Source organism: Arachis ipaensis, chromosome B10, assembly GCF_000816755.2.
Source record: "Arachis ipaensis cultivar K30076 chromosome B10, Araip1.1, whole genome shotgun sequence".
NCBI classification, from domain to species: Eukaryota; Viridiplantae; Streptophyta; class Magnoliopsida; order Fabales; family Fabaceae; genus Arachis; species Arachis ipaensis.
The window spans coordinates 119,272,104-119,298,637 of record NC_029794.2 but is presented as its reverse complement, the minus strand read 5'-3'; the positions used below and the strand labels follow the sequence as shown (position 1 = coordinate 119,298,637).

The 26,534-nt window shown below is 35.3% G+C and overlaps 2 protein-coding genes and 1 long non-coding RNA gene across 4 annotated transcripts; 1 reads left to right on the top strand and 2 right to left on the bottom strand.

Annotated features, from left to right (window-relative positions):
- On the top strand, positions 11,264–18,318 carry LOC107623895. 2 transcript variants are annotated; one of them, XM_016326293.2, is made up of 4 exons: positions 11,264–11,360; positions 16,531–16,632; positions 16,760–17,027; positions 17,854–18,318. In XM_016326293.2, the coding sequence occupies exons 2-4, from the start codon at positions 16,549–16,551 to the stop codon at positions 18,000–18,002; spliced, it is 501 nt and encodes a 166-aa protein (XP_016181779.1). In that variant the 5' UTR covers positions 11,264–11,360; positions 16,531–16,548; the 3' UTR covers positions 18,003–18,318. The 2 variants fall into 2 exon arrangements, with proteins under 2 accessions (XP_016181779.1, XP_016181778.1); XM_016326292.2 differs by lacking the exon at positions 11,264–11,360 and adding an exon at positions 15,009–15,298 and having other exon boundaries at positions 17,854–18,313.
- On the bottom strand, positions 18,675–23,439 carry LOC107621063 (L-arabinokinase). Its single transcript, XM_016323107.2, has 16 exons — positions 23,301–23,439; positions 23,071–23,178; positions 22,477–22,545; positions 22,288–22,371; positions 22,108–22,184; positions 21,678–21,744; positions 21,346–21,403; positions 21,179–21,246; positions 21,022–21,084; positions 20,618–20,671; positions 20,419–20,521; positions 20,235–20,344; positions 20,031–20,150; positions 19,329–19,385; positions 19,103–19,239; positions 18,675–18,995 (listed from the first exon to the last, which is right to left on the bottom strand). The coding sequence occupies exons 1-15, from the start codon at positions 23,424–23,426 to the stop codon at positions 19,114–19,116; spliced, it is 1,290 nt and encodes a 429-aa protein (XP_016178593.1). The 5' UTR covers positions 23,427–23,439; the 3' UTR covers positions 18,675–18,995; positions 19,103–19,113.
- LOC110267730 lies at positions 24,589–25,670 on the bottom strand. The gene is made up of 2 exons (XR_002355623.1): positions 25,428–25,670; positions 24,589–24,800 (listed from the first exon to the last, which is right to left on the bottom strand). It is a non-coding gene; the product is annotated as an uncharacterized LOC110267730 (long non-coding RNA).

The following is a 26,534-nucleotide window of genomic DNA, read 5'->3' as shown; positions in this document are numbered from 1 at the left end:
GGGCAGCCCACTTTTACTTCCTCCAATCTGCTATATTTATTCTTATTTTTGGCCCCACCATCATCCCATGCTTGGACTCCCTTATTTGTACAAAAACAGCCTTCCTTCAGCCCATTAACATATTCCCAGCTAACCGTTTGTTCTGAACCCGAATCATTAACCAAATCAGTATATTCCTTTAAATTAGCGATTCCATCTGAAATAATGCCTTCCGTTACTCTTTGAATTTGAAAATGAATTGATTTGCCATTATTCCATTCATTCAATATGTCTTCTTGAATTACCAAATTGTCCTTTCCATAATCTTCCTCCCTTGGAGTCGCCATCACCAATTCAGCCGCCAGATCACCGGTAACCAAACCACCGCGCGCACCGGAACACTCACATATTTCTGGAAAATAAGTTTTAATTGTTTCCTCAATCTGGAACTCCCTTCCAAAGCTCTCGTGGCTGGCCTCTTTAACTAGGACGTCAAACCCACTAGTTCCAACTGTGATGTGTATCCACTCGTTGATTCTGTCCATACAACAAGTGTCAATTTGTACCCGCGCCACGCTGAAGGAGCGGCAAGATTCCGTGGCTTAGTCACATCCAACGACTTCTCCCCATTGGCTTCCTATCAAATTGAATGTATCTGGTGACCATGTATGCAAGGGAATACCGAAACACTCTAACCATATCCTTCGAGTATCGCTTCGCTCCTCCTCATCCCATCTCCATACCCTATGAAAGAACTTGAGGAGGTTGTTCAATTCGAACGTGTAAGCCTCTTCAGCACTGAGAATACTGTCAAACGTCAGGAGTGCTTTGTGTGCTCCTAGTTCTCTGATTTCCACCACCTGGGTAATGGTTAACATATTATATAAACCACATTCCCCTAGCATGATTTATATAATATTAGGATTAGGGTATTTACGTATCAAAAATTGATTTAGGGGATTTGAGTAATTTTAGAACTTGTTTAATTTATTTAAGTAAAAAAGTCTCATGATTATATATATTGGTAAAGCTTTTACTTTTCAGAAGTAGCTTATAAAAGCTAACTTTTAAAAGATAGTTTTTTAAAACTTGTAGCATTTATGTTTGGTAAATTAAATTAAAAATAGTTTTTAATAAATACAAGCAACAACAATTGCGTTTAGTAAAATAACTTTTAAAATTTAAAAATACTATAATAGACATAAATGCAAGCATTAAATTTGAAAATTAGTTAACATATAAGGTTATATTAGACTTTTAAATTTTGAAAAGCACAAGCCAACTTTGAAAAGCTCTACCTTAGGTGCTTTCAAAAGTACTCCGATCTTTTAAAAGCTGCAAGCACAAGCACATGATCTTTTTAATTTACCAAATACAAAATGAGGAGCTTGAGCTTTTAAAAAGCACAAGCACCTCTTCAAAAAACTTTACCAAACCAAGACTTAGCATAAGCCAAGATATATTAATATCATAATTATTAAAATCGGATTGAATGGATCTAGTTGGTTCGATTTAACATTGGAACTAATTTTTTTGTTTGAATCATCACAAATCGGTCAAACCTGTTAAAAAGTGGCCTGTTTGATAGGGGTGCACATGATCTAATCCGGTCTGAAAATCCAACTTGATCTCGAATATTTTAGGACTAATTTAGTGTGATTTCATCGGGTTTAGGGCCAGGTAAGGGTCTCAAAAATAAACCCGGTCATTATTTAAAGTCGGGTCCGGATCAAGACGAATCCGACTTTACCCGATCCATGTGTATCATAGGAGAACTAAAAAAGGTATATATATTTTAAATTAATTCTAATATTATGTAATATTAATTATAAATTTATTGTTTTATTGTTTTATTTTTAATCACATTTGTTGAATTAGAAAATAGATCATAGAAATATGAAATTCGAATTTATGCACAAATTCAAGTTCAAATATGGTTATCAACTTTTCTGTAAGAAGTATTTTTTTTATTCTTTATAAATGAGTGCATCATAATTTTTTGACATAAAATTTATCAAGACCCATATTTCACTCAGTCGAGACCCAGTTTTAGTGTGGTCTGAAAGTAGAATGATTTCATCGGGTCTAGGGTCGGGTAAGGGTCTCAAAAATAAACCTGATCATTAGTTAAAACCAGGTTCGAATCAAGACAAACCTGATTTCACCTTGCTCCATTATTGTTTGATATGAATTGCACGCAAAAAACTAGACCGATACACAGTGAGCTGGCAACCCACGTGATGTGCAGGAACTAAGGTTCTGAAAATCGAACCAGGCCGGTTGGTTCAACCGGGTTTACCTGAAACCGGTCATCTGACCAATCCAGTCCACCCCAAAACTGCCTGTAAAAAATCGGACAAAAAATCGACCGAATCGTTGGTTAACCGGCGAACCGACCGAACCGGCCGGGTTTTAACAAGCACCAGTTTTTCCTCACAAGCCACCAAACGGTGTCGTTTTGACGCTGGGGAAGGAAAAAAAACAAAGAGTAAAAGAAAAATAGGTTCCTGACCTTTTTTTCGCAGATATTTTTGTCCCTAACCATTGAAAAATACTTTTAAAAGTTGGACGGATCAGTCCCTCCGTCCAAGTGCCTCCGTCAGACCCAACGGAAAAATCTGACGTGGCTCCCGTAATGCTTGTCACGTGTACGCGTGACACACGTGACGCGTCACCATGAATTAAGCAAATCCTCATTTCTTCATGAATTCTCCACTTTGCATGCTTTTTTTCCATTTCTTTCAAGCCATTCTTGCCTTCAAAACTGTAAATCACTCAAACAAACATATCAAGGCATCTAATGGGAGAAATTCAAAAAATTATACTATTTTAGTGAATAAATGTGGAAAAAGTTGATAAAATCCACCAAATTTAATACAATATAAACCATAAAATTGTGGTTCATCAACTTTTCCACGCTTAAACATTAGCATGTCCCCGTGCTAAACTCTTGTGGTTCATCAACTAATATGCAAAATGCTTCTACCTACTTGGTTAAAAATGAATTAATCTCCAAGAACATATATGAACAAGTAGGGCTAAGATAGTATGATGATTTATGAATTCCACTAATTCAAATCTCAAAATGAAGTATAAATATACTTGTAAGAAGAAAGCTCGTGAAAGCAAGGAACAAGGGATTGAGTCTTGAACCCTCACCGGAAGTGTTTGCACTCTAATCTCTCTAGTGTTTGAGGGTCGATTCTCTCAATTCTCTACTAATCTTGCTTTCTAAGGCTTGCTCTTCTTCTACTAATCAACATATATTCAATGCATGGATACATATATCAAGAGGTCTTTTCAAGGGTTGTAATGGGGTTAGGGCTAAATTTAATTTACTTTTCTCCCATTCGATATCTTGATATGTTTGTTTGAGTGATTTAAAGTTTTGAAGGCAAGAATAACTTGAAAGAAATGGAAAAAAGCATGCAAAGTAGAGAATTCATGAAGAAATGAGGATTTGCTGAATTCATGGCGACATGTACGCGTGAGAGGGAAGTTTGCCAGGTGACGTGTACGCGTGACCCACGCGTACGCGTGACAAGCATTACGGGAGCCACGTTAGACTTTTCTATTGGGACTGACGGAGGCATTTGAACAGAGGGACTGATCCGTCTAACTTTTAAGGACGTCAGGGATTTTAAAGTATTTTTCAATGGTCAAGGACGAAAATATACGCAGACAAAAAGGTCAGGGACCTATTTGTCTTCTACTCAAAAACAAAAGAAAAGGCTGAAGTAAATTGAAGATGAATCAGTATCGCACTATCACCTTCCTCCAACCCTAATTTCCTACTTTGAAGACACTCACCTCCTCTTCGACCTTCCTCCAACAAACGCCACCGTCAATGCCATAATCTACGCCGGATCGAAGCGTCACCGTCGCGGATCGAGGCAGCTGTCAGAGGCACGGTTGTCCTGAACTCTGAATCTTTTGAAGTTGGCGTCGTCTGGTCGTTGGCTTGTGGTCCTGGTCGCGGCTCCTGTTAACGTCGTCGTCGGGCACCTAGTCGTCGTGGTCTGGCCTTCTGTGCTCTCCCGCGGTGAGTACTTTAACCTTTTTGTTTTTCAATTAATTTTGTTTATTTGGTGAATTAACTGTATGAATTGGGTTCTGGATTCTTGAGTTCTTGTGTTTTTGGATTTTTCAATTAATTTTTTATTCATTGAGGAATTTTGGGCAGATTTGAGTTCAGAACTTCAGATGCAGAATTCTTCTATTCTTCTTCTTTTGAGTTCTTGTTCTATTTTTTTATTTTTTATTTTGTTAATTCTGAATAATTTGATATAAGTTCTTGTGTTTTTGGATTTTTTAATTAATTTTTTATTCATTGAGAAATTTAGGATAGTTTTGAGTTTAGAACTTCAGATGCAGAGTTCAGTTCTTCTTCTTCTGAGTTCTTGCTCTGCTTTTTTAATTTTTTTTATTTTGTTAATTCTGAATAAATTTGATATAAGTTAAATTTTGGAACTCTTGAATTTTAAATTTTGGTATATTGAATTTTGCTATGTAAGTTCAATTTTGTTATATTAAATTCTGCTATATTAAATTTTGGTGAATTAACCGGATGAATGGCTGAATTAATTATGTTGAATGCCGTATGAATGGCATGTCATTTGCTGGCCGATCATTATGGATTGCTGGATTCTTGATTGCTATCATTTTTAATTTAGATGGAACAACCAAAAAATGATGAGCAACCACAATAAAATGTTGTTCAAGAATCTTAAACAGGTTTCTCTAAAAAAAAATCTAATCCGATTTGGGAATATTTCACTGTCAAGGATGACAAAAATCACAAGGCGCAATATACATTTATCTTTGTTTAATGTTGTTTCTTTTGATTGTAAAATATTTTGTGTTTGTTATTTATGTGCGTTTTGATTTTTTTAGTTATAAACTTTGATATTTGAAGTTGTTTATGACCTTTTAATGAAAAATTATGGATAATTTATTTTGTGAAATTATCAAAATTTGAATTTTATTAATTTAAAAATAATTAAATTTAAATATTTAAAATTATACATTGAATTTTTTATAATTTTACTTTATATTTAATTAAACCGATTCAGTTATGGTTTAATTTCGATTACCATTAAATTATTAAACTAATTACTTGACCGATTCCATAACCGATCCGATTTTTGCAACCTTGATAGGAACACAACCCCTTTGAGCAATCAATCGATTTTATGGAATTTTTCACATAAAATTTCGATTTTTTCTGCCTTGTCCTTGAGTGAGTGCTCCCCGTTCGTGTTCTCCTTGGCATGCACGTATTATGCTTGTCACAAGCCTTGTAAAGGCCTTTTTCTCTCTTTAGATCCGATGTGCAGTATTGAAGCATTATGAAACTAAATGAAGGAATAACTTTGTGATGTTAAATTGCAAAATATGAAAACGATGGGTTACAACCTCTTAGCTTTGGAGTACTAGACCATGCTATTTCTTGGAATTTACAATGTTAATTAATGTATATATTTATACAACATATTCAAGTAAATTATTTTTTATTTATTTAATTTAATTTTAATTTTGTACTCAAGTACTAAATTTTATTAAATATTTAAAAATAAAAAACTTTTTTTTTAATCATAACATTTTTTATTGAAATAAAAATAATAGTTAATTAAAAAAAACATAAAAAAACATATTACAAAAAAATAAAATAAAATTTTATATAATTATTTAATTATAATTAGATATATGCATTAAATTCAATTAGTAATTCAACAATTGAATCAATAACCCAATAATCTAATATTTTGAGCAGATCAATTATTGATTCGGATATGGGTAAAGTATTAAATTGGTCCCCTATGTTTGGGGTGAATTCTATTTTAGTCCCCAACGTTTAAAGTGTCCTATTTACGTTCAAAATAGTTTTGATTTGCATCAATTAACCCTACCGTTAAGTGAGAGTCAAATAGTTAACATCGTGTCCGACGTAGCAAACGAGAGGGAGTGGCTTTAGTTAACCGTTGTAAGCAAGGAAAAAAAAAAGAAAAATAAAATCGGGTCCAATAAGTAAACCCTAATCCCCCAAAATTGTTGTTCTTCGTCTTCTGAGAATGGCTCCTTAGTCGTCTTCTCAAGGTTCGCGTAGCAGCAGCAAGACTCGTGGGAGAAGGAGGACGTGCTTCTGTGGGGACAGACCAGTGTTGCGGACATCATCTAGTAAACCCTAATCCCCCAAAATTGTTGTTCTTCGTCTTCTGAGAATGGCTCCTTAGTCGTCTTCTCAAGGTTCGCGTAGCAGCAGCAAGACTCGTGGGAGAAGGAGGACGTGCTTCTGTGGGGAGAGACCAGTGTTGCGGACATCATCTACAGCGGAGAACCCAGGAAGAAGATTCTGGGGATGCGTCAACTATCAGGTGAGTCTCCTCTTTGCAGTCTCTTGTTTCGAAATAGCATTAGGTGCCAGTGTGTGGAGGGTTTGAACTATTTGGTGTCCTCTTTTTGCTTTTTTTGAGAACAGATCGGAGAAGAATGCGATTATTTTTCTTCAGCACAGGCTGAAGGGCAAGAGACTGAAGAAGAAAGCAAGTGTGTTGAAGGAAAACCTGCAGAAAGCTGAAAGAAAATTTGCATTGGCACTTGCTGTTGGCATTCTTGGATGGATAATGGCTAGGCTGCTGCTCTGTGATCAATTTAATTGAAGTTTAGGGGGCTAACAATTATCTTTATTTGTTTTGCTGTTGTTGTTCCTAGTTTGATAGGAATGTCAAATGTTGAGTGGAATGAAAAAATTGACATACAGTTAGAGTCCTAATAGCAATGTCTTAGGGGATAACAAATTGGAACAGTTATGTGTAAAGGTATGTGCTGTAAACATTATCAATTATTAAGTGAAATGGAAAACTGTGTGTTCCTGTATTTTGACATACATTATTGGGCATTATAACAGTTTAAATCAGTTTGATAAACCGATAAACAAAAGGCTAAAGTTGCCAATTCATATAACTTAACTTTTGAAATTTCATTTTAACCATTGAGTAGGGAGAAGTCTTAAAGTTGATTCTCTTAACCATTACAATATCCAAACAAGTCTTAAAGATAACCATAAAAAAATAACACAAAATATATCAACATGAAACTAGAAGTCTTAAAGTAGGCTGTCTAAAGTATTACAGGAACATCAGCCCTTGGTCATTGCCACTTTCATTACAAAATATAAACTAAAACATTAAAATCTACTATAAATTCATCCCAATGCTTTTCAGGCCCTAGATGGTGTTTTGGCCATGTACTTCAAGGTCCTTCTTGATGGACTAGTAACTGTTGTTGTGGATGGCTGGGGCTGACTGGCGCTAATGCTGCATTTAGCTCTCTTGGAGGAGGTTTGTGACTGTTGGGTCCCTACAACTTGTGTATTGCTCTTCCTCTTTGGCTGAAGTTTTGTTGCTGCTTTTGTTATTGTCTTCGCTGCATTCTTGCTGGGGTTTGTAGTCCTAGTTGTGCCAGCACTCTTCTTGGCCTGTGGAGTAGCGTTCTACTACAACCAGTAACAATAAACAGTGACATCAACAGAGTTTGTTCAACAAATTAGTAATAAAAAATCCATACAAGGGTAGGCTAAATTGATATCAACAAATTTACCTTTTTTGCTGAGGCTTCCACCTTGCGTTTTCTAGGGCAAATTCTTTTATTGTGACCAAGTGCAAAACAGTAGGAACATTTTTGTTGTTGTCCAGCCCTGGATAATTTAGATAGTGGTCCATTGTTGCGTGACTCATCACCAGCCTTGTTCCTGCTTAATTTTGGGTGCCCTATTGGTTTCCTAAACACTGGTGGTAGCACATCATCATTCTGAGTCCGGTCCTACAGATTTGGTCCATTCACAGGGTAGATTACATGTTGATAGCAATCCACGTATGTCTCTTTCTTATAGCACTTGTTCACATAGTTCTTAACATCTAAACATATTTTTCTAATGCAACTCATGGCATGCTCACAAGGGTAACCTGTTAGTTGAAACTTTCTACAGGAGCACTCATGTAACTTTAAGTCCACAATAAATTTGTCTATATTACCCTGGCTGCTGGACACCTCATACTTGTCCCTACCCGCATAGATGGCCAACCATTCTCCACCCTTATCAAACTCTCTTTCAATTTTCTTGTTTATTTTTGGCAAAAATTTTTCAGCATATGTAATTATACTTTGTCTATTGTCAGCCCACCTATTCATTAGATAAACCCTAATATCTTCTAACATAGACATGATGGATTTCTCTCTAGCCTCTACAATAACAGAGTTAAAACACTCACACTTGTTGTTTACAAGTGTATCAACTCTAGGAAAATAACTAAACCTGGACTTGCTCCAATACTTAGTAGGGATCTCCATGAGATGATTATAAGTTCCTTGATCAATCAGATGAATCTCCTTCATCCTTCTCTCCCACTCCTGAACATATGTTGCCTTTGCAGCCTTTCACATCATCATTTTCAGCTGTACACCTGGAAACCTTTTTCTGAAATTGCTATATAAGTGCATGACACAAAACATGTGATCTATGCCAGGTAGCAACTCATCAAAGGTAGGAATCAATCCCTTGAAAACAGAATTTAAAAATAGCACAAGTCAATAATAGCACAACATGAATTAAACACAAAATCAATAAAACAATTTCAGGTCAAAACTGCTTAAGTTGAGGGTTACCTTTTGTTGGTCGCTCATGAATGTACACTATCTGATCTTCTCAACACCCAAATCATCACACAGATTCAACAAAAATCACATCCACGAGTCTTTTGTCTCCGCTTTAACAACAGCATAGGCAATTGGTAAAATTTGATCATTGGGGTCCCATCCAATGGCTGTTAGAAGTTGACCCCATCAAGGCCGATCATGGGTGTGCACACCATGAAACTCCGTTTGCAAGCATCCAAGCAGATATAGATCCTCTCGAATCATGGTCTCAAGTCCTTACCAGGGATTGGTGTCTCTAGTTGAAATTCAGGAGGTCTCTGCACTTGTATCCGAATAGTGCTACCCAGATTTGACCTCAGTAACTCGATACCATAGTCATGTATCCTCCTATACTGCTCTCCATAAGTACCATTAATCTCATCCAACGCTTGCTGCTTCACTCTGGCAGCTTTGGTCTTTGTGATGTCAACATTTCACTTGGTATGAGCCTTCTTTATCAAGGTTCTCAACTTCATTTTAGGGTTCTAACAAATCTTCTTCATAAAAGCCTTACTCAGCCACTGAGAACTCATGATACTAATCTTGGTTGCCTTACTGCATGTGTATTTTTTATAACAACTAGTCAATTGCCATGTATCATCTCTCTTCAACTTATGGCAGTATGCAAACCACTTGCAACCTTCTTGGTAAATAGCTTTGCACCTATGGCTATCACACTTTGAGAACCATATTCCTCTGTCACTGTGCACAGCATAGCTAATTACATATTCCTTAAAAGCATTCCTATCTACATACATTGTCCCAACCTCCCATTTATACTCCTTCATATTCTTCAAACTCTTGTGCAACGGGTACTTCCTCAACAAGGGATCCCCTTCATCATCACCTACAGGGACATCCCATAACTCCTCACTCTCATACCCATCATCTTCATCCCTTAGTCCAGCAGCCACCACTTGCTCCTTTCCCTTGTTAACACTGGCACTAAATTCTCCATGTACTCTCTCGGTTAGAACACTCTGTTTCATCTTTTGAGAATCTTTCATAGTTGTGATATCAACATCATACAAACCCCCATCAGCATTCCAATCGTCATCGCTGTCATCAAAAGCTACATCTATTGCACTATCTCCAAAGCTGTTTTGACTCCACTGTTCATCACTGTCTCCCTTATCAGTGGCATCATCATTCTCTGGCTGGTAGTCATCATCCTCAGATTCATCGTCACCTGAAAAATCTAACCTCTCTGACCTCTCTTCATCATCATCCTCCAACATATCAGTTTGGGCTTCTGTCACCACCTTGGGATTCTTACCCACCTTGACCTGAGCAGATGATTGGACCTTGTGCAGCACAATTGGACTAGGCCCAACAGTCCCTGTAGTGGGTGCAGCAGCCTCACCACCATCTATATCTTGAACTTTCTCAATTGTACAACCTTTTCTAGCAGTAGCACTATCTTTGTGAACTACAAAAAGCTCCACCATGTTGTTCCTCATTCCAATTCTGGCCTTGTCCATTGCATCCTTGTCTGTGTGAAGCATCCTCAGTCCTACATCTGTTTCATCTTTCAGAGACTTATACCACATTGCAGCGATATTCTCTGCCACATATCCCTGTTCGACCACTATCTCTGTTGCCTCAAACCTACTCCATCTATCTTCATCACAGTAGTCCACTATCGAAGTCTCACCCTCACATAGTGTAAAGGTTCACCATCAAACCCAAACTTCCCCCCATGATGTATCTTGACACTAAAATAACTCATCCTCCTAACAATCTATCAGACAAACATAACAGACTTCATAAAATTCTCACATTGATCAACAACAACAGAAATACATAAATGCAATCACTAGGGCAAAATAAAAACTTCCAAAATAAAACAAGAAACGAATATGGAACTATAAAACAAAAAATCACACAGACAACATCATTTCATATCAACGTGCATTAAGATGAAAACCAAATGGGTTGAGGAGATTTGATAAAGGAATACCTGACACGATCTTCTTCCGGAAAGGAAGGGTTTCAAACCAACTTCTGTAGACCTTTAATGTTACTGAAGGACAATGTCACCTCTCTAGCTGCGAATCGCAACCCTTGAGTGACGATCGGTAGGGTTTGTGGGTTTCTTTGATCGTTTCGTGCTTTACAAGAAGAAGAAGAGTCAGGGTAAGTATGTGTTTTGTGCAAACGCGGGAACCAAAACACGTCTATTAACCCCCTGCCCCCTCTCCTTTGCCACGTCGGACACGACGTTAACTATTTGACTCCCACAGTCCCACTTAACGGCAGGACTTAATTGATGCAAATCAAAACTATTTTAGACGTAAATAGGACACTTTAAACGTTGGGAACTAAAATAAAATTTACCCCAAACGTAGAAGACCAATTTAATACTTTACCTTCCGATATTAATATACAATTTATACATGACCGGAATTTTCCGCCTCTCTTTTTTTGGTCAAACCTGCCTCTCTCTTAAGCAGTTAGTTTTTGATGATGTAATTGGAGTTTATCGGCCTCACAGTGTTCCCTCTATGTAATCTGCTTTTTTTTGGGCCAAACTCTATGTAATCTGTTATGTTTGGGCTTGTGGGCCTTTGTTTAACCAAAAATGAAAAAAAAGTCAAAGTCTAGCTCTCAGTCTCAATATCACGCATCGGCTTCACTCTCTGCCGTCGCTGCTGCCTCCGTGCTCGTCGCCGTCGTCGTTCCTGCAGGTAGGCTATGGATCCGAAGTTCATTTTTTTTAATTTATGTCCTGAATTCGTCGTCAGTCCCTATTTTAGTGCTTTTTGATTAGTATAGATGACCTTGCTCTCACTTCTTGCCAAAGTACCCAATATCGAACACTTTCATTTTTACGCTTCTTGTATCCATTTATGTTTTGTTTACAAGCAATTTGTTTTGGATGCAATTGTTGTAATTAGCAACTGTTTTAATGCTGCAATTGCTGAAGTTGAATAGTTTGTTCATGAATGTTCCATTTTTAACTGCAATTAGTGTAGGAACCCGTGCTCAGCATGAAAAAATTTATAAAAGTAAAAAAAAATTATATGCTTCGACATTTAAAACAAAAATTTAAAATAATTATTATTTTAAGAAATTTATAAAATTATTATCAAAATCAAAGTTTAACTTAAAAAAAAGTGAATAATAGCAAATGACCATATTATCCCACAATATATATATGATGTGCAAAATAATTTCTTGTCTTAAAATTAATTCTGCTTAGTGAGATAAAATTTAAAATATTTTTTATTTTCTTATTCAAATTTAAATTTAAATTTAGAATTTATTAATGACTCATTTTTTTATTTCAATAAAAAAATAAATTGGTTAGATGTAAAATATTTAGCATCTAGTAAGACCTTAATGCAAGCAAGATCAACTAAAATCCATTGTTAGGGTCCCAAATCCGACTTAGGTTCGTTACCTTAAAGGCCCAATGCAGATGAAGTCCACGCGCCCCCTCTTAAATCGACTCAGATTGGATCTCCGTTGCTAGTTAGATATGGTAATGAGTACTCAGAGAAGTGTGAGAAATCCCCTTCCCATCCCTCACTCCTATTTAAAAAAATGCCCCCGTTCCTTCTCCGACATTGCAAGTTCTTGTTTAATTACCCCTTAGAGAATGTAGATCTCTTCGATAAACTTTTGAAAAAAATTAACACAAAAAGACATAATATAATAATCATAAAATAATCAGTTCAATATAATTCAACACAATTTATAACATATTCATTATGAAAAATAACATTTCAAAAGGAGAAAACATAAAAACATATTCCAACATAATAACATAACATAATTTTTTGGAACGATACTAAGCGACGTAGTGACGGACTTGAGAGACAGAGAAAGTGAGTTAGAGAGAGAGATGATCGAGGTTGAGAATGAGTCTAAAAGAAAAAGGAAGAATTCGAATTGAAGGCAAAAATTAGGGTTACTAAATTCAAGAAATGAATTTACGTATACATAAATTAGGATAAATTAATAATTTTATTCCATGGGGCGGGTACTTATGTTTGTGTCTCCATTAGGGGTGGCAAACAGAAAAGCCCGCCCTATCTTGCCAAAAACCTGCGATCTGGTGGGCTAACCTGCCCCGCCCCGCCTAGTAAGGCGGTATTAAATTTCTTCTCCGCTCCGCCTAATGGTAGGCTGGCGGGTTGGTGGGTACTTTTTTTTTTTATAAATTATTAAATATTAAACAATATATATAATTTCACAATAAGAATTGCAAGAATATTTACGTTTCTATCAAAATCTAACTAAAAAAAAACGGAAAGTTTTTGGACTATTCAGGATTAAAGAATCTGAATCATATCAATAAAATAATTATCAAAATTAGGATAGAAATTAACGGCCAACATTTATTGTGTTCCATTTACATCGCAAATTGGAGTTTAATTTTGAAAAATCAAAATAAGAAACAATATATGCCGAAGAGGAAATCACCATATTTACGTATACTAATTAGGTACCCTAAATCACAAGAAGTTTCGAAAAGGCATGAAATTATTTTATTTTTGTATGTTGTCAAATAATTCTATATCATAAATACTGGCATTTCAAGAGGTACTGAATAAAAAGGGTATGAGAATAAAATTTGATATATAGCACCAGTTTTTTGTTTCTTAATCTGATATAATTCCCAAAAGGTTTGTTAACAGTACCTTCAATATGACCAAAGATTGTGTTGATCTCAGCAAGCCATTTGCCTCTTTCACCCTGCATCCGTTCTATAAGCATTCTCCTTTTATGATCCTCAATCAATTGCTTCATGCGCTTGACCTTCAGCCTCTGCTATTACTTTAACTATAATAGTAGATAATTCTATCTCAGCACGCTCTCTCTCAGTCTAACGCCACGGTGGCTACGGGCTCGCGATTTGGGGAGCTAGGATTCTTCTTTCAGTATCAAAATTTTACGTCAATTTCAGAGAGGAGAAGCGAGGAGTGTGGGAGTGGGACTGGGTTACAGGTTATGGGTTTAAGCCGTTGGGGATTCAGTTTTTTTTTTAAAGTCAAAACGGCACCGTTTGGAGGAGTTATTAACAAATCAGAAACCCTTTAAAAAAACCGGCCAATTCTAATGGTTTATCGATTAACTACAGATTCGACCGATTTTGTAATCAGTTTTTTTGTTAGACGGTTTACTCATAACATCTTTTAAGCCATTTTTAAATTTTATAAAATTATTTATAATAATTACAAAAAGTGTTTATAATAAAAAATTTTAAAATTTTATAAAAATATAATATTTAAAATTATTAGTAAAATCTTATGCATGTAATTCGAACCTTATGAATTCAATTTACTACATATTTGCCTAAATCGAATTTATTCAATTCAATTTATATAGATATGCAAATTTGATTTATTTAATTTAATTTATTTTTGTATGTGGTATGATTTGATTGAAAGAGCAATAATTTATGCTGCTTCGTAAATTCTTCTATAATTTTATCTAGCATCAATAAAATTAACGTTAATTCATATATAGTATATAAATAAATTTAATTAGAATAAATAACAATTTATTTATTTTATTTTAGACTTTATAATTGAAAAGACTAATGCACTAATATAACGAATTATAATTAATGTAGTATAATTAATTAAGTAATATAAATTATAATAAATTATATTAATATTTAAATATTTAATCAAATCAATTAGTTGATATAATTAAGTCAGTGCAATAAATTGTATTGAATGAATTAAAACAATTAAATCAAAAAACACTCTCCGAAGCATGTCACGTCAGCTTCATCATTAAGTGTAGACATCCGATTTTTATATAATAGAATAAATAGAATAGATTTATTTTTGTTTTTCAGAAATTCTATTATTTGTGGTTTTTATATGAATCAGTTAATAAAATTCTGATTTCTATAAGAGTTGACGTTATATATCAGATAATAGGTTTTATTTTTTTTAAATTACCAAAAATTGTTAGTGTTCCTTCTTGATTATCAAATCCAATTTGATTCGATCGGTTCGATTGAAAATCTTGTCATTCGGTTATTTGGTCGGACCGAATCATTTATCGAACTGAACAAGTATGAGTCCCGGTGGAAACCGGTTCGATCCGGCTGATTAATGCAACCCGGTCCGGTTGTGTTTCTCACTTTTTTTTTATTTTACCTGGAAACGGCGTCGTTTCAGGTCCCCCCTATTGAAAGCCTAATCTGAATGGAACCCCCCACCCCAGCCTCGTCTCTCTTCTCTCTCAACACTCCACGGCCTCACCCTCGCCGCGTCACTTTCTCGTCTCTCCCCTCATCTCGGTCTGGCACTCATCGTTTCGGACTCAGCCACTCGTTGCGCTGTGTCCTCACAGTTTCAAGCGCAGTCGCCGCCTTCATGCGCTCGCCTCGCCGGCGGCAGAACCAAACGGAACCAGCTTCCTCACCGTCACCGTCTCACACCCAACTAGCGTGCCTTCCCCGCGATTGTCGTCGCCGCGGCAGAAGCAGCAGGTCCCGGGGCCGGTCGTCGTCGCTCTCTGTCTCGTCAGTCTCGCACTCAGACCCACGCCTTCCCTAATCTCCTTGTCGCCGGCAGCAGAGGCATCAGGTCCTGGTGGGCTGGTCTTCGTTTGTCTTCTTGCTTCGAACCTCGCCGTCATCTTCCTTCGCCCAACCGATTTGGTGAGTTCCAACAAATTCTCCCTTTCTTTCAGTTTCAATTTGTTGCTCTAATTCATCACTGCACTTCTGATTTTGTTGCTGAAAGTTGAATTTGTTGCTGAAAATTGAATGTGTTGCTGAAATTTGTTACTGAATATCATGTCACTTAACTTAAATTTGTTCATTGCTGAATGAATTTGTTACTGATTGAATGTTGAGTTTGTTGATGTCTTGCTGAATAATCACTTAGTTAAATTTTTTTTGTTGCTAAAAATCATTTAAATTTGTTTCTGATTATCATCATTGAAGATTGAAGCTATTGTTGTCTTGCCGAAATAATCACTTAGCTATTTTTTTTTGTTGCTGTAAATCTATAAATCATCTTTTGAGCTAAATCTTTTGCTGCTGAAAATTATTGTAGTTGAAAATGAAGTTCATGTTTTTTGCAACTCGGAATAAAATTGTTTAGTTAAATTGTTCTGTTTGTATTATTATGAATTATCTTGGTATTGTTTTGTGAAACATACACAAATATAGATATAGATGCAAATCAAAATGAAGAAAATGTTGGTCAAGCTTTAAATTTGTCTTGTGAAGATATAGATGCCGACTTTCAGATTATTTCTCAGATTTGATTTACTGATTGTGTTATCTTTTGCTCTCTCTTGTTCATTTAAATTGAGAAAGTATTTTGTACCAATGACTAGTTTATTATCTCTTTTTGCATTATTAGTTATGTCTAAGAATTGATATTTGATTGTTATTAATATGTTTGTGAAGACATGTATTTTAAGTTTTAACTTTTGATGTTAATTTTATTTTTATTTAATTATGACCGGGTCAACCGGGTGAATTAGTGACCGGTCTCAAGTATTTACTAGAGATTATTTTCATCTCCCTAAAATCGAAATCATTATGTAGCTCCGGAAAAGGATAAACCAAATTAGTATAAATATAATTGTTTATGATAGAAAGCGGGCCCCCCAAGAGATTCTCCACTCTCAAGCTACGCTTGAGAGATACAAAGACGAGACCTTGTCTCGTCGAGTAGTCCGGTATTATTCTACTCCTTACACTCAGTATTCGTCAGGGCAATTCGCTGTATAAACTGCCCCCTTACAGCTCATTGTCAATTACCGGTTCGGTTTTGATAACTATGCTTGATTGTCAACCGAATCTCATAACTGTTTTGAAATTGGTGGCCACCATTATTTCATTAGCTTGAAAATATGTTTTTTATTTGCAACTCGCAGGAGTTCCTTTCTTGGAATATGGATCCCACCATGAAACAATTCCAACAAAAATTAACAGAAGTGGAACTGGAAGCCGAGCTTCTTCTTTTGGCCCGGCATAAGGTAACAACTTCATTGAGGAATCTCAATCATCAATTCATTACCATACCCTCATCAGTCCCTTTAAATGGCTTTTCTGTGGAATTAAGTCGGTACTTAACTGTCTATGCTATTTGGGGCAAAAATGCAGATGGTTGAGAATGATAAATTGAGAAATGGGAACAGAGAAGCACTGACTGCATTAAGGAAGAGGGCTCGGACAACCAAGACTAGTGTTCCGACTCCTTTTGAATCGATGATGAAGGGAGTCACAGGGACGAGGTCAAGACCCTTGGTGCAAGAAGTGTGTAACACCTGTGGTAACCATGATTCATTCGAGAAGACATGGATGATGTTTCCAGGAACTGATATGTTTGCCAGCATCCCATTCCATGCTGCCCACACTATCTTGGAAACAGGTTAATTGTTCATTCCATCCCACCCTATCCTCTAAAGAAGTAAAATATAGGGACAACGAATCAAAATACCATAAATGCATGCCTCTGTTAGTAGTGCCACAAAATAAAAACCCGTTCCATTTTTCTTTTCTCCCAATGTGCTTGTGCAAAAGTCTTGCTTAGTTATCATTTGTGTCGTGGTTATTTGACAGTAAAGTTCGGTAACAAATTTTAGATTGAGTGCAATTTAGGAAAATAAATATTTATGACAGATGATTGTTTTCCTTGTTATATGCTTTAATATATTAATGTTGGATGGAAATACAAGCCATATTTCATGCATTTGTTTGGAGTCTAGACTGAATTATCAATTTGATATTTGAATTATCAAGCATGTGTCTTTGTTGTATTTATCTGTTTGTTTAGTTGCATGTAAAAATTCATCTTTATTGAAATTACCTATGTTACAGTCTAATGGTTTGAATTCATTATGGCAACAATTTTTTCATGTTATTGCAAATCCTGCAATGCCGAAGACAAATTTAACTCTACCCTTTTTACCTGAAAGTAGTTTGGAATTTTTGACATACGTTCCTTGTTTTTTCATCTTGGTACGCATATCCTACACATGATTAGAACATATTAAAGATTTATCATCATTATGCATCAACGTGTAATTCTGAATTTCTGATGAGACTGATTATATCTGTTCCTGTTCATTAATGATCACTGTTATTCCTGAGTTCAGAGTTTAAATCGTATCTATGACTTAGTTCCTTCAAGCATAGAACTGATATATATTAACTGTAGATTGGTGTATCCCTCATACTGAGCTTTGTAATTACAGATCAACCTCGACTTGACTTCGAGGCAAAAAAGCTACAGAGCATAGTGAAGGAAAAATCATTACTTATTTCAGAGACAGGTGCCCTTGCTGATAAGATAGGACCAGGCGTGGTTAGATCTCTTGTAACCTTAAACGACAAGTCAAAGTAAGATGCCTGAGCTTACGACTGTGTGCGACCAAGTTTTTCCTATGTCAATTAGTTACAAAATGGCAATGTGTTCTAGAAGAAATCTTCTTAGGATATCTGGGTAGCTTATCTAATCTCTCTTGTAATTATAAACCAAATGCTTATTTTAAATCCTCAAGTTTACCTCTTGGTTGCTTCATTCAATGTAATGGAGATTTTGTCACAGATTTCTGGTATTTAAATCCTGGGTTGTCAAAGGTTCCCGTAATTAAATGGATATTAGTGAAGTTCTAGTCAAAGATTCAATGGATTAATATTGATTTTTGGTTGAAATTGAATGGCAGTGTAATTAAAGGTTTTGCAATTTAATAAGTAGTTTTCCTTCCTGGGATTCTTTTTGAAGGCGCAGTGTATTTATGTCAATTCTCACTTGCTCAGTGAATAGATAAGCTTTAATTTGATAGATAAACTCTATGATTTTTTATTAATAACTACAAATCTGTAGTTACTAAATTCCCTATAATTGTCAGTGATACGACAGAGAATAATATAAGCTATTAATTATTTATATATCACCGTTTATTATCTTTTTGATATCACTGTATATTGCGTTAATTAATTATAATATGTATGTTGTTAACCTGGCCGGGTAATTGCTATTTCTTGGTATCTACTTCAGAATGAGAATGAGATGACAGTAGAAGAATAACATTTTGTTGAGAATCGTCAAATTTTAGAATAAGGTTAAAGTGAGTTCCCAAATGTGAAAATAAGGGGTTACATATTATGCTTAAGATGTATCTGAAATATATATTTTACAGGCCATGCACTTCATTTTCTTTAGAAATATTTTGAACTTTTTATCAATTACAAATAAATTTATAAACGTGATTACTTTCATATGACATGATCATGTCCCTATAGTTGAAGAGCAGCATAACCTTAATCGCCAGCATTGTTTGTTTCTCAAAGCAAAGAGGTATCTTGGAAAACCTTCAACATTTCCATGAAGAACCTTTAGCAAAAACAAATGACTTATGTATTAGGAACCATACAACAAAATTATAAACATGAATTTGAATATGATTTACCCGTATGTTGTAAACATGGATTAATACTTACAAATATGATGATTAGCAATCAAGTTGTTTTCCAGCATTTGCATACCATTCTGGGATCAAAATATCATCTTGACCAATGGCTCTTCGTCGTTGATCATCTGGAACTGCGGCATCACACGATCTTTTTGCCTCGCTATGCTACATATTATCAAGTCAATATGCCAATGAATAAGAAAATTTTGACAAAAACAAACACTGCTATTAATAGGTGTTAGAATCCATTTTACATTGACTGAAGCATGATATTTTCCCAAAGCAATCTCCTGCAAGATCTGGGCTGCCACCTGTATTTTTAAAATGTTTATTTGAAAAATAAAAATAAAAATCAAACTTTGGAAATACATAAGCACTTACATGTCAGAATCAGAATGGAAAAAAAGAACAAACCTAAAATCATGTTCATAAGAAGAACAATGAATGCAAGGTAGTGTGATCAATAGACAATTAAATCCGGTTAAAGATTAAGCTCTTAAGCATTCTCCAAGGCAAACTAAAACTAGAGGAAGAGAACTCATCCCAAAAGGTAAAATTACTACTAGTGGCAGATTCAATGGTAAGGTAAAGAAACCTTGTTCTTGGTCCATCAGTGGTAAAATAAAGATATTTTTAAAAAATATTTCAAGCTTTTAAAGATTGCCCTTTCTAAAAACCTATTTGCTATGGCATATTAATCACATGTTGGAAAGGAATTCACATTCAAAATATTTGGAGATACAAAATTTGATACAGACAAATCCAAAGGCCAACTTTAATTTATATTTATATTTTATTGACATCCCCTGTCTACTATATAGACTAGGGGACACTCTTGCAAGAGTTACAAGAAATCAACCGTTAAACAAATAAAGCTCAAAGTTGTATATGACATTACATGACGATATTTACTTGTGCAGAAATAGGAGTCAATTCATTCAAGAATTAAAGGGTACCTCCCCACCATTGATGCTTTCTTCATAGCATGGCTTCAAACTCATTGCCCGTTCAAGATAAGGTTTCCAATGACCAGAGAGTAAATCATTCCTACTCATTTCAATGCCACCTTGATAATGCTAAGGGAGAAAATAAAAAACAATTAAAAAGAGATCAAGAAAACACTGAGAATGAAATTTGAGAGAGATAGAGAGAGTGAGCACTTCAAGCATTTTTCTTAGAAAAGGTTCTTCATTGAAATATTCTCTATGTACAAAGACAAAAGGACACTTGTATGCCAGGGCTTCACTCACACTGCCATATCCAAGTTTTCCTAAAAAATTCAAAGGTGCTATTAGCATATTATTTTTTTGTCCAGCTCCAAACCGAAGGATATTTCATACTAACCGATCATGCAGTCAGATGCTGCAATAATATCAGGTGTATAAACATTTTTGGGAAGTTTTTTGAAGTTTGCAGGAAGGTCTTGAGTGTCAGAAGCACCACAAACCTGGATCCGAAAAGCAACACGACCAATTAAGAACTGTATACTAATCGAGGAATAATTTTAATCAAACATATATAAAGAAGAATCATTGATGAGTACCAGGCACAACCAACCAGAAGGCAAAAACTCCTCCTTCAGTTTCAATTCTGATGGCTGGGACAAGGATAGACAGTATATAGTCAGGAAGAATTCAGAATGTCCGATGACGGTAGTGGCTCTGCTTATACTGAGGCCAATGGTCCAAATACAGGTAACACTTAAAAATATAAGGTCATGATGAAGTAACAAACTCGTAAAACGAAGATTGATCCAACAGACAATTAGCAAGAAAATTGTAAACTGTGTTCATAATTCAAATCAGTATTTAACTGAAGGTTCAGATGAAGTGAATTGGAGGCTTGAACACTTAAGGAAACAAATTGCTTCAAAGTAAACTATTTTATAACCAGACAAATATATATATATATAATTCTAGTACCTAAAAATGGAATTTAAGGAATAACCTGGCCACCAAAGTTGAGAATGACTAGTTTCACATTGTCTGCTATCCCTAGTTCTTCCCTCACCTTTTCAACAACGAAAATTACATGCTCATAGATTAGGAACGAAACCATCGTATGGAAAATCTCCGCAAAGGTTCATGTTGTACTGTTGCAGTACCTCTTCTGTGGATTTATACAGCCTCCTCACAACAAGAGGCACATCAATAACATTGCGAAAAGCGGGCACTGCAAATATGCAACAAATACTGTTAAAAAGACAAGATTTAGACAGCTATTTAAATAATTTTACGAAATTGTTGTGAAATTTTATAAGAACTAACATACTTGGGCAATATCCTGGAAGGCGGATAAGGAAATTGCAATTAGAATAGTCTTCAGCTATCTGCATCGATAAATATGCAACTGCACCTTTTATCTTTGTTAAAAAATAATAAAAGTTGAAAGGATTTTACTTGGCTTGACTTTTATCTTTTTCTGTGGGGCTTCATAAAGTCATTTAGTATGCACCATAAATAACGGATCAGATTCAGAAACTAGATGCATATATTAAATCCCAAACTAGCATCAAATTTTTTAAGATACACAATCAGAAACCTAAAATTTCTCTCAAACGGCAGAACAGAAAGATAACTTTCTATATAGAATATTGTTGATACCTGCAAAACTATCGAACGAGAATCAGGTCCAGCAGCCATGACATAATCCAGATAGATGATGTCCCAACTGAAATCACAAAGATATCGAATGAGCAATAATTATTGACGCAGCTTATGAAAAATAAGCAATCCGATTTATCTCAACTCTCAAGTGCTAAAATGAAGTAGTTTCTAATCGCATCATTTACGATTAAATTTTTTATTAATAGTAAAGACTATTTAATTTAGGCAGTGAATTAGAAAGTGAACAAGCAACTTAGTGATGTGATGGAGTCAAAAAGAATTTATACCAATCAGGTTTTTGAAAGAATACACGATGAAGAGAGATCTTAATGCTAAGATGAAAGGACATAGACATTTTGGGACAGTAATTTTATTTCCTACACTTTCTTTTAGTGTGGCACCAGTCACAAAAGGGGAGGAAGATTACCTGAAATTGGCCACACAAACAGAGGGTATACCAACATCGGCTGCTACACGACATACAGTGGAGACAACATCAGATACCTGCATTTTCATATCAGCTTTAGAAGGGTCCACCAGATACAGTGTATTCTCTTCATACAAAAATGGCTGGCATGAGAATAAATGGTAAGAATAATTTATTTACCACTAAGTCAGCATTGATGAATTTCAGCCACTCTGCTTCTTTTACCAAGATACCAGCACGGGGCTTCACTGTTTCCTCAGTATACTAATATAACCAAATACAAAGAAGAAGAACAATTTAAAGTTCAAGCATTGATCATCTTTACTATAACTAATCAACTAACTGAACTAAGAAGTTATGTTTCTTTACCCTCTCCAAAGTGGCAAGGGGATCGACTGTCAAAGCATCTGATTGAACAGCTCCACACTCCAAAACCAACTTGAAAAAAAATGGATAAATGTATCTCTAATTTGTAAGAATTATGTGCTTTTGAATGACATGAATGTCCAGATCCGAGAATACAACTCTAGAAAATGATAAATCTCCAACGCACAACAAATTAAAATAGCATGGACTAACTATAGTAATTCTTTTACTCCTTTTACTGAATGAGTAAATGATTGATGTGCTCATTTTGCATCAAATACCAAGCCAGTTCACAAAACCGTTACCATGATTTGAAGTGAGACAACACCCAATCCAATGGTGGTGAAGGTGTGTGTCAACCCAATGTTTAATTCAAGGTGAGTACAATTATCATTACACGTAGTAAAGCATGTGCTTTTTTTTTTTTCTGTTCACAAAAATAAACACCTATACAGGCTATGATCCTAGCATTCATTTCATTCCATAACAAACATATCCATATACAGTCCAACTAATCTAGATCATGAACAACCCCATTTTGAAGTGGATCCAACTATCAAACTAATTCTGAATCAAGCTAAAATGAAGTAAACTCACCTTGCGAAAGAATAAGCGAGGAGAATGCACTTCGTTGGTGAAAACAAATTCAGGAGCAGCAGTGACCACATGAACATCATGACCAGCAAGGATTAGATGCCTCACCACCTACATATATACATGCAATTGAAATTGAAATTGCAATTCAAACTTAAGTGCAATGCAATATCCAAATAATGAATCATGAATGACAATGACAATGAGAATGAGGATGAGAAATGAGAGGTTACCTCCGCAACACGAGTTGCGTGGCCAAATCCATGACCAGTGACATAGTAAGCAAACACCATTTTCTGTGTGGAAGAAACAGCAGCAGCACCATCGCCATCATACTCTTCCTGCTGCTTCATCCCCATTTTAATCGCTACCATATTATGAATAATTGCAATGTTATATGCACTATAAATAATAATAATGAAAAATAGTACTGAAAATGAACAATGTAGTAAGGATCTAATGTTTTGATTCATTGATTAAGAATTCATAGGTGTTATAACCAATAAACCCTAGAATTATATTGTAAGTGACCAGATCAAGATGCAACATTGTCATTGGCCATTAGCAATTACCAAAAGGAATAAGCTTTCATACGAGTTATCAAATATGAATCAACTTAGTCACCAAAAAAAAAAAAGTCACCAAAAAATATGAATCAACTTACCAGTAGCGGGCGAAGTTCATTTATTTATTTATTTTCAACAAAAATAGGTATAAACATCTTGGGTCTTGGAATTCAATAGAAAATTCGGAGTAAATGCCATTTTACTTATTCCGTGTTAAAAAATTGAATATTAACTATTAAGAGAAGAAATTAATACTATTTGTCAAATATGATCAATATTTTAATATCTTATTATCTAGTAATTACAATTTCAAATTTTATAATAAAAAAACGTTTATTTTATATGTAGTAGAATTAAGAGTAAACATCTAATCTAATTTTTGTTTATTTTTATGAATAATATGACTATTTCTGTTCAAAAAGGGAAAACTTTTGTTCTCAACTTTTTCATTTACAATTATTTTTTGGGAGTTTTATTTATATATTTTGTAGAAGTTCTAAACTCTAAAGTTCTTTTTAACAATATAATCAATTATGACCGCTGCTACTACCACCTTTTTCATTGTCATCGTTATCATTTCTTCTTCTATATTTTTATTGTGTAATCATACTTTATCATCATCATTATCTCCTCATCTGCTATCATCACTCATACCAATATTATCAACATTAATATTTTTTTCTTATTCAATGCTATTTTTTTTTCTTTAAAAGATTTTTGTACAATTACTTTTTTTTTCTTGTCACATCATTTTCATCAATGATCTTTCTCCACTTAATCGCTGTTGACCAAGGTTCAGAAAACCGGACCGGTCATCAAACCGCTCTAGTCACTGGTTCACTGGTTTACTGGTCTAACCGGTTCAACCGATGGTTCAACCGGAAAAACCGTTTTAGAGTAGAATAATAAAAAAATTATAAATACATATCCTAAAATATAATTATAGTCTGATAAAAATCTTAAAATATCTTCGAAATTAAAAACACTACATAAAATATCATCAACCAAATACATATGATCTTATCAAAATCCAAACTCAAAAGTTAAATAGTAATAAAAGCATATGTAAATATTAAATCCCAACATCATTGTTTATCAATTATCAAAATCCGCAAGAACTTGTTGCAAATCTGCTTCGGTGGGATGATCTTCACCTTCATTCCCACCCTGATCAGCAGAAGAAAGAGATGCAGCATAAAGACCACTACTACCACCACCACTTTGATTTGATAACAATTCTATCTACATTCTACACAATGAACATTAACAATTATGCAGAACAAATTTGAGAAATTCAGCCAGTCAACAAATATGCAAAACCGAGTCAGTTTCCAGCATTAACAAAGTACAAAACAGTAACAAATTTGAGCTACAAAACAGAAATTTGAGCAACACACAGAAATTGAACTACAAACACAAATTGAACTAGAAACAGAAATTGAGCAACAGTGCAACACACAGAAATTCAGCTGCAAACCAAGTTACCAACAAACAGAAATTGAGCTGCAAATCAAGTTACCAACAACCAGAAATTGAGAAATTGAGCTGCAAACCAAGTTACCAAGAAACAGAATTTGAGCTGCAAACCAAGTTACTAACAAACAGAATTTGAAGTGCAAACCAAGTTACTAACAAAGAAGTTCACAGAGGCAAAGAACAAAGATGAGCAGAGGAAGTCAGTTCACATAGGCAAGTTCAAGTTCACAGAAGCAAGTTGAAGTTCACATAGGGGAAGTCGAAGTTCACAGAGGCAAAGAATTGAAGAACAAAGATGAGCTGAGACGAGTTACTCACCGCGTGACGATGAAGACGATGGGACGGGGCAGATGAAGACGAGGCAGACGGCTGGCTACTGGGCAGGGAACCAGGCGAAGAAGGAGGGTTACTTGGGCTGACGACCAGGCGACGGTGGTTGGGCTGTTGACCGGTGACCGCGGCGACGAAGGAGGGGGCGGTGGCAGGCTGGGGTTCGGGCGTGGAGGGTCAGCTTCAGTCTTCTCTCATTCGCTGTTCTCTTCTCTCACGAAGATGAACAACACAGAACACACAGAATTAGGGATTCGGGGGAAGAAACGGGGGGTGGTTGGGGTCACCGGGTCAGGGTGCTCTTCGGGTCGGGTCGGGTTAAGGGTTTCTTTTTTTTTTTTTTTAAATAATGAAACGACGTCGTTTATGCAGAACCGGCCGGTTACCGGTTCGGCCCAACCGGCCGGTTTTTGGCCGGTTCGCCGGTTCGTCACCGGTTCTTTCTAGGACGGTTTCTGCAGGAGGACCGGACCGTCTGCATCGCCGGTTCGCGGTTAAACCGGTCGAACCGACCGGTCCGGTCCGGTTTTCAGAACATTGCTGTTGACAAAGAAATTTTTCAAAAACAAACTTATTAATAGTTTGTGGGAGTTTAAAACCCCCACATTACAAATAAAACCCCTATAAAACTAATTTTTATTACTATTTAACAAATTTTTTAAAAAAAAAATTCTATTGTCCCAAAATGTAAAAGTTGAGGGTCGAAATGTTCTTTTTTTTTCCAGAGATTGTCTTGTCCTTCGTGAAAATGAACAAGGGCCGGATTTAATTTTTTTATTTAAATTAAATAATTATATAATTTATCAATATACATAAACTGTAGAATAATTACTTAAATAAATAATGTACCACATCTCAGATAATGTGAGGCAAGTACGTATATAAGCGTATCAGGTATTGAGATTCTGAAGTATAATGTGTGAAAAATCTTATGTATTCAGAGTGCATGCAGAATACATTGCAGGAGGAGAAACGGATATTAAACTCTTGAGATGCGTTCAAAAACTAATGCGAGTTATAGCACCTAAAATACGATCAAAACAGAAATTAGAGTGATTTTAGATAAGTATATTCAATATATTATTTAATTTAACT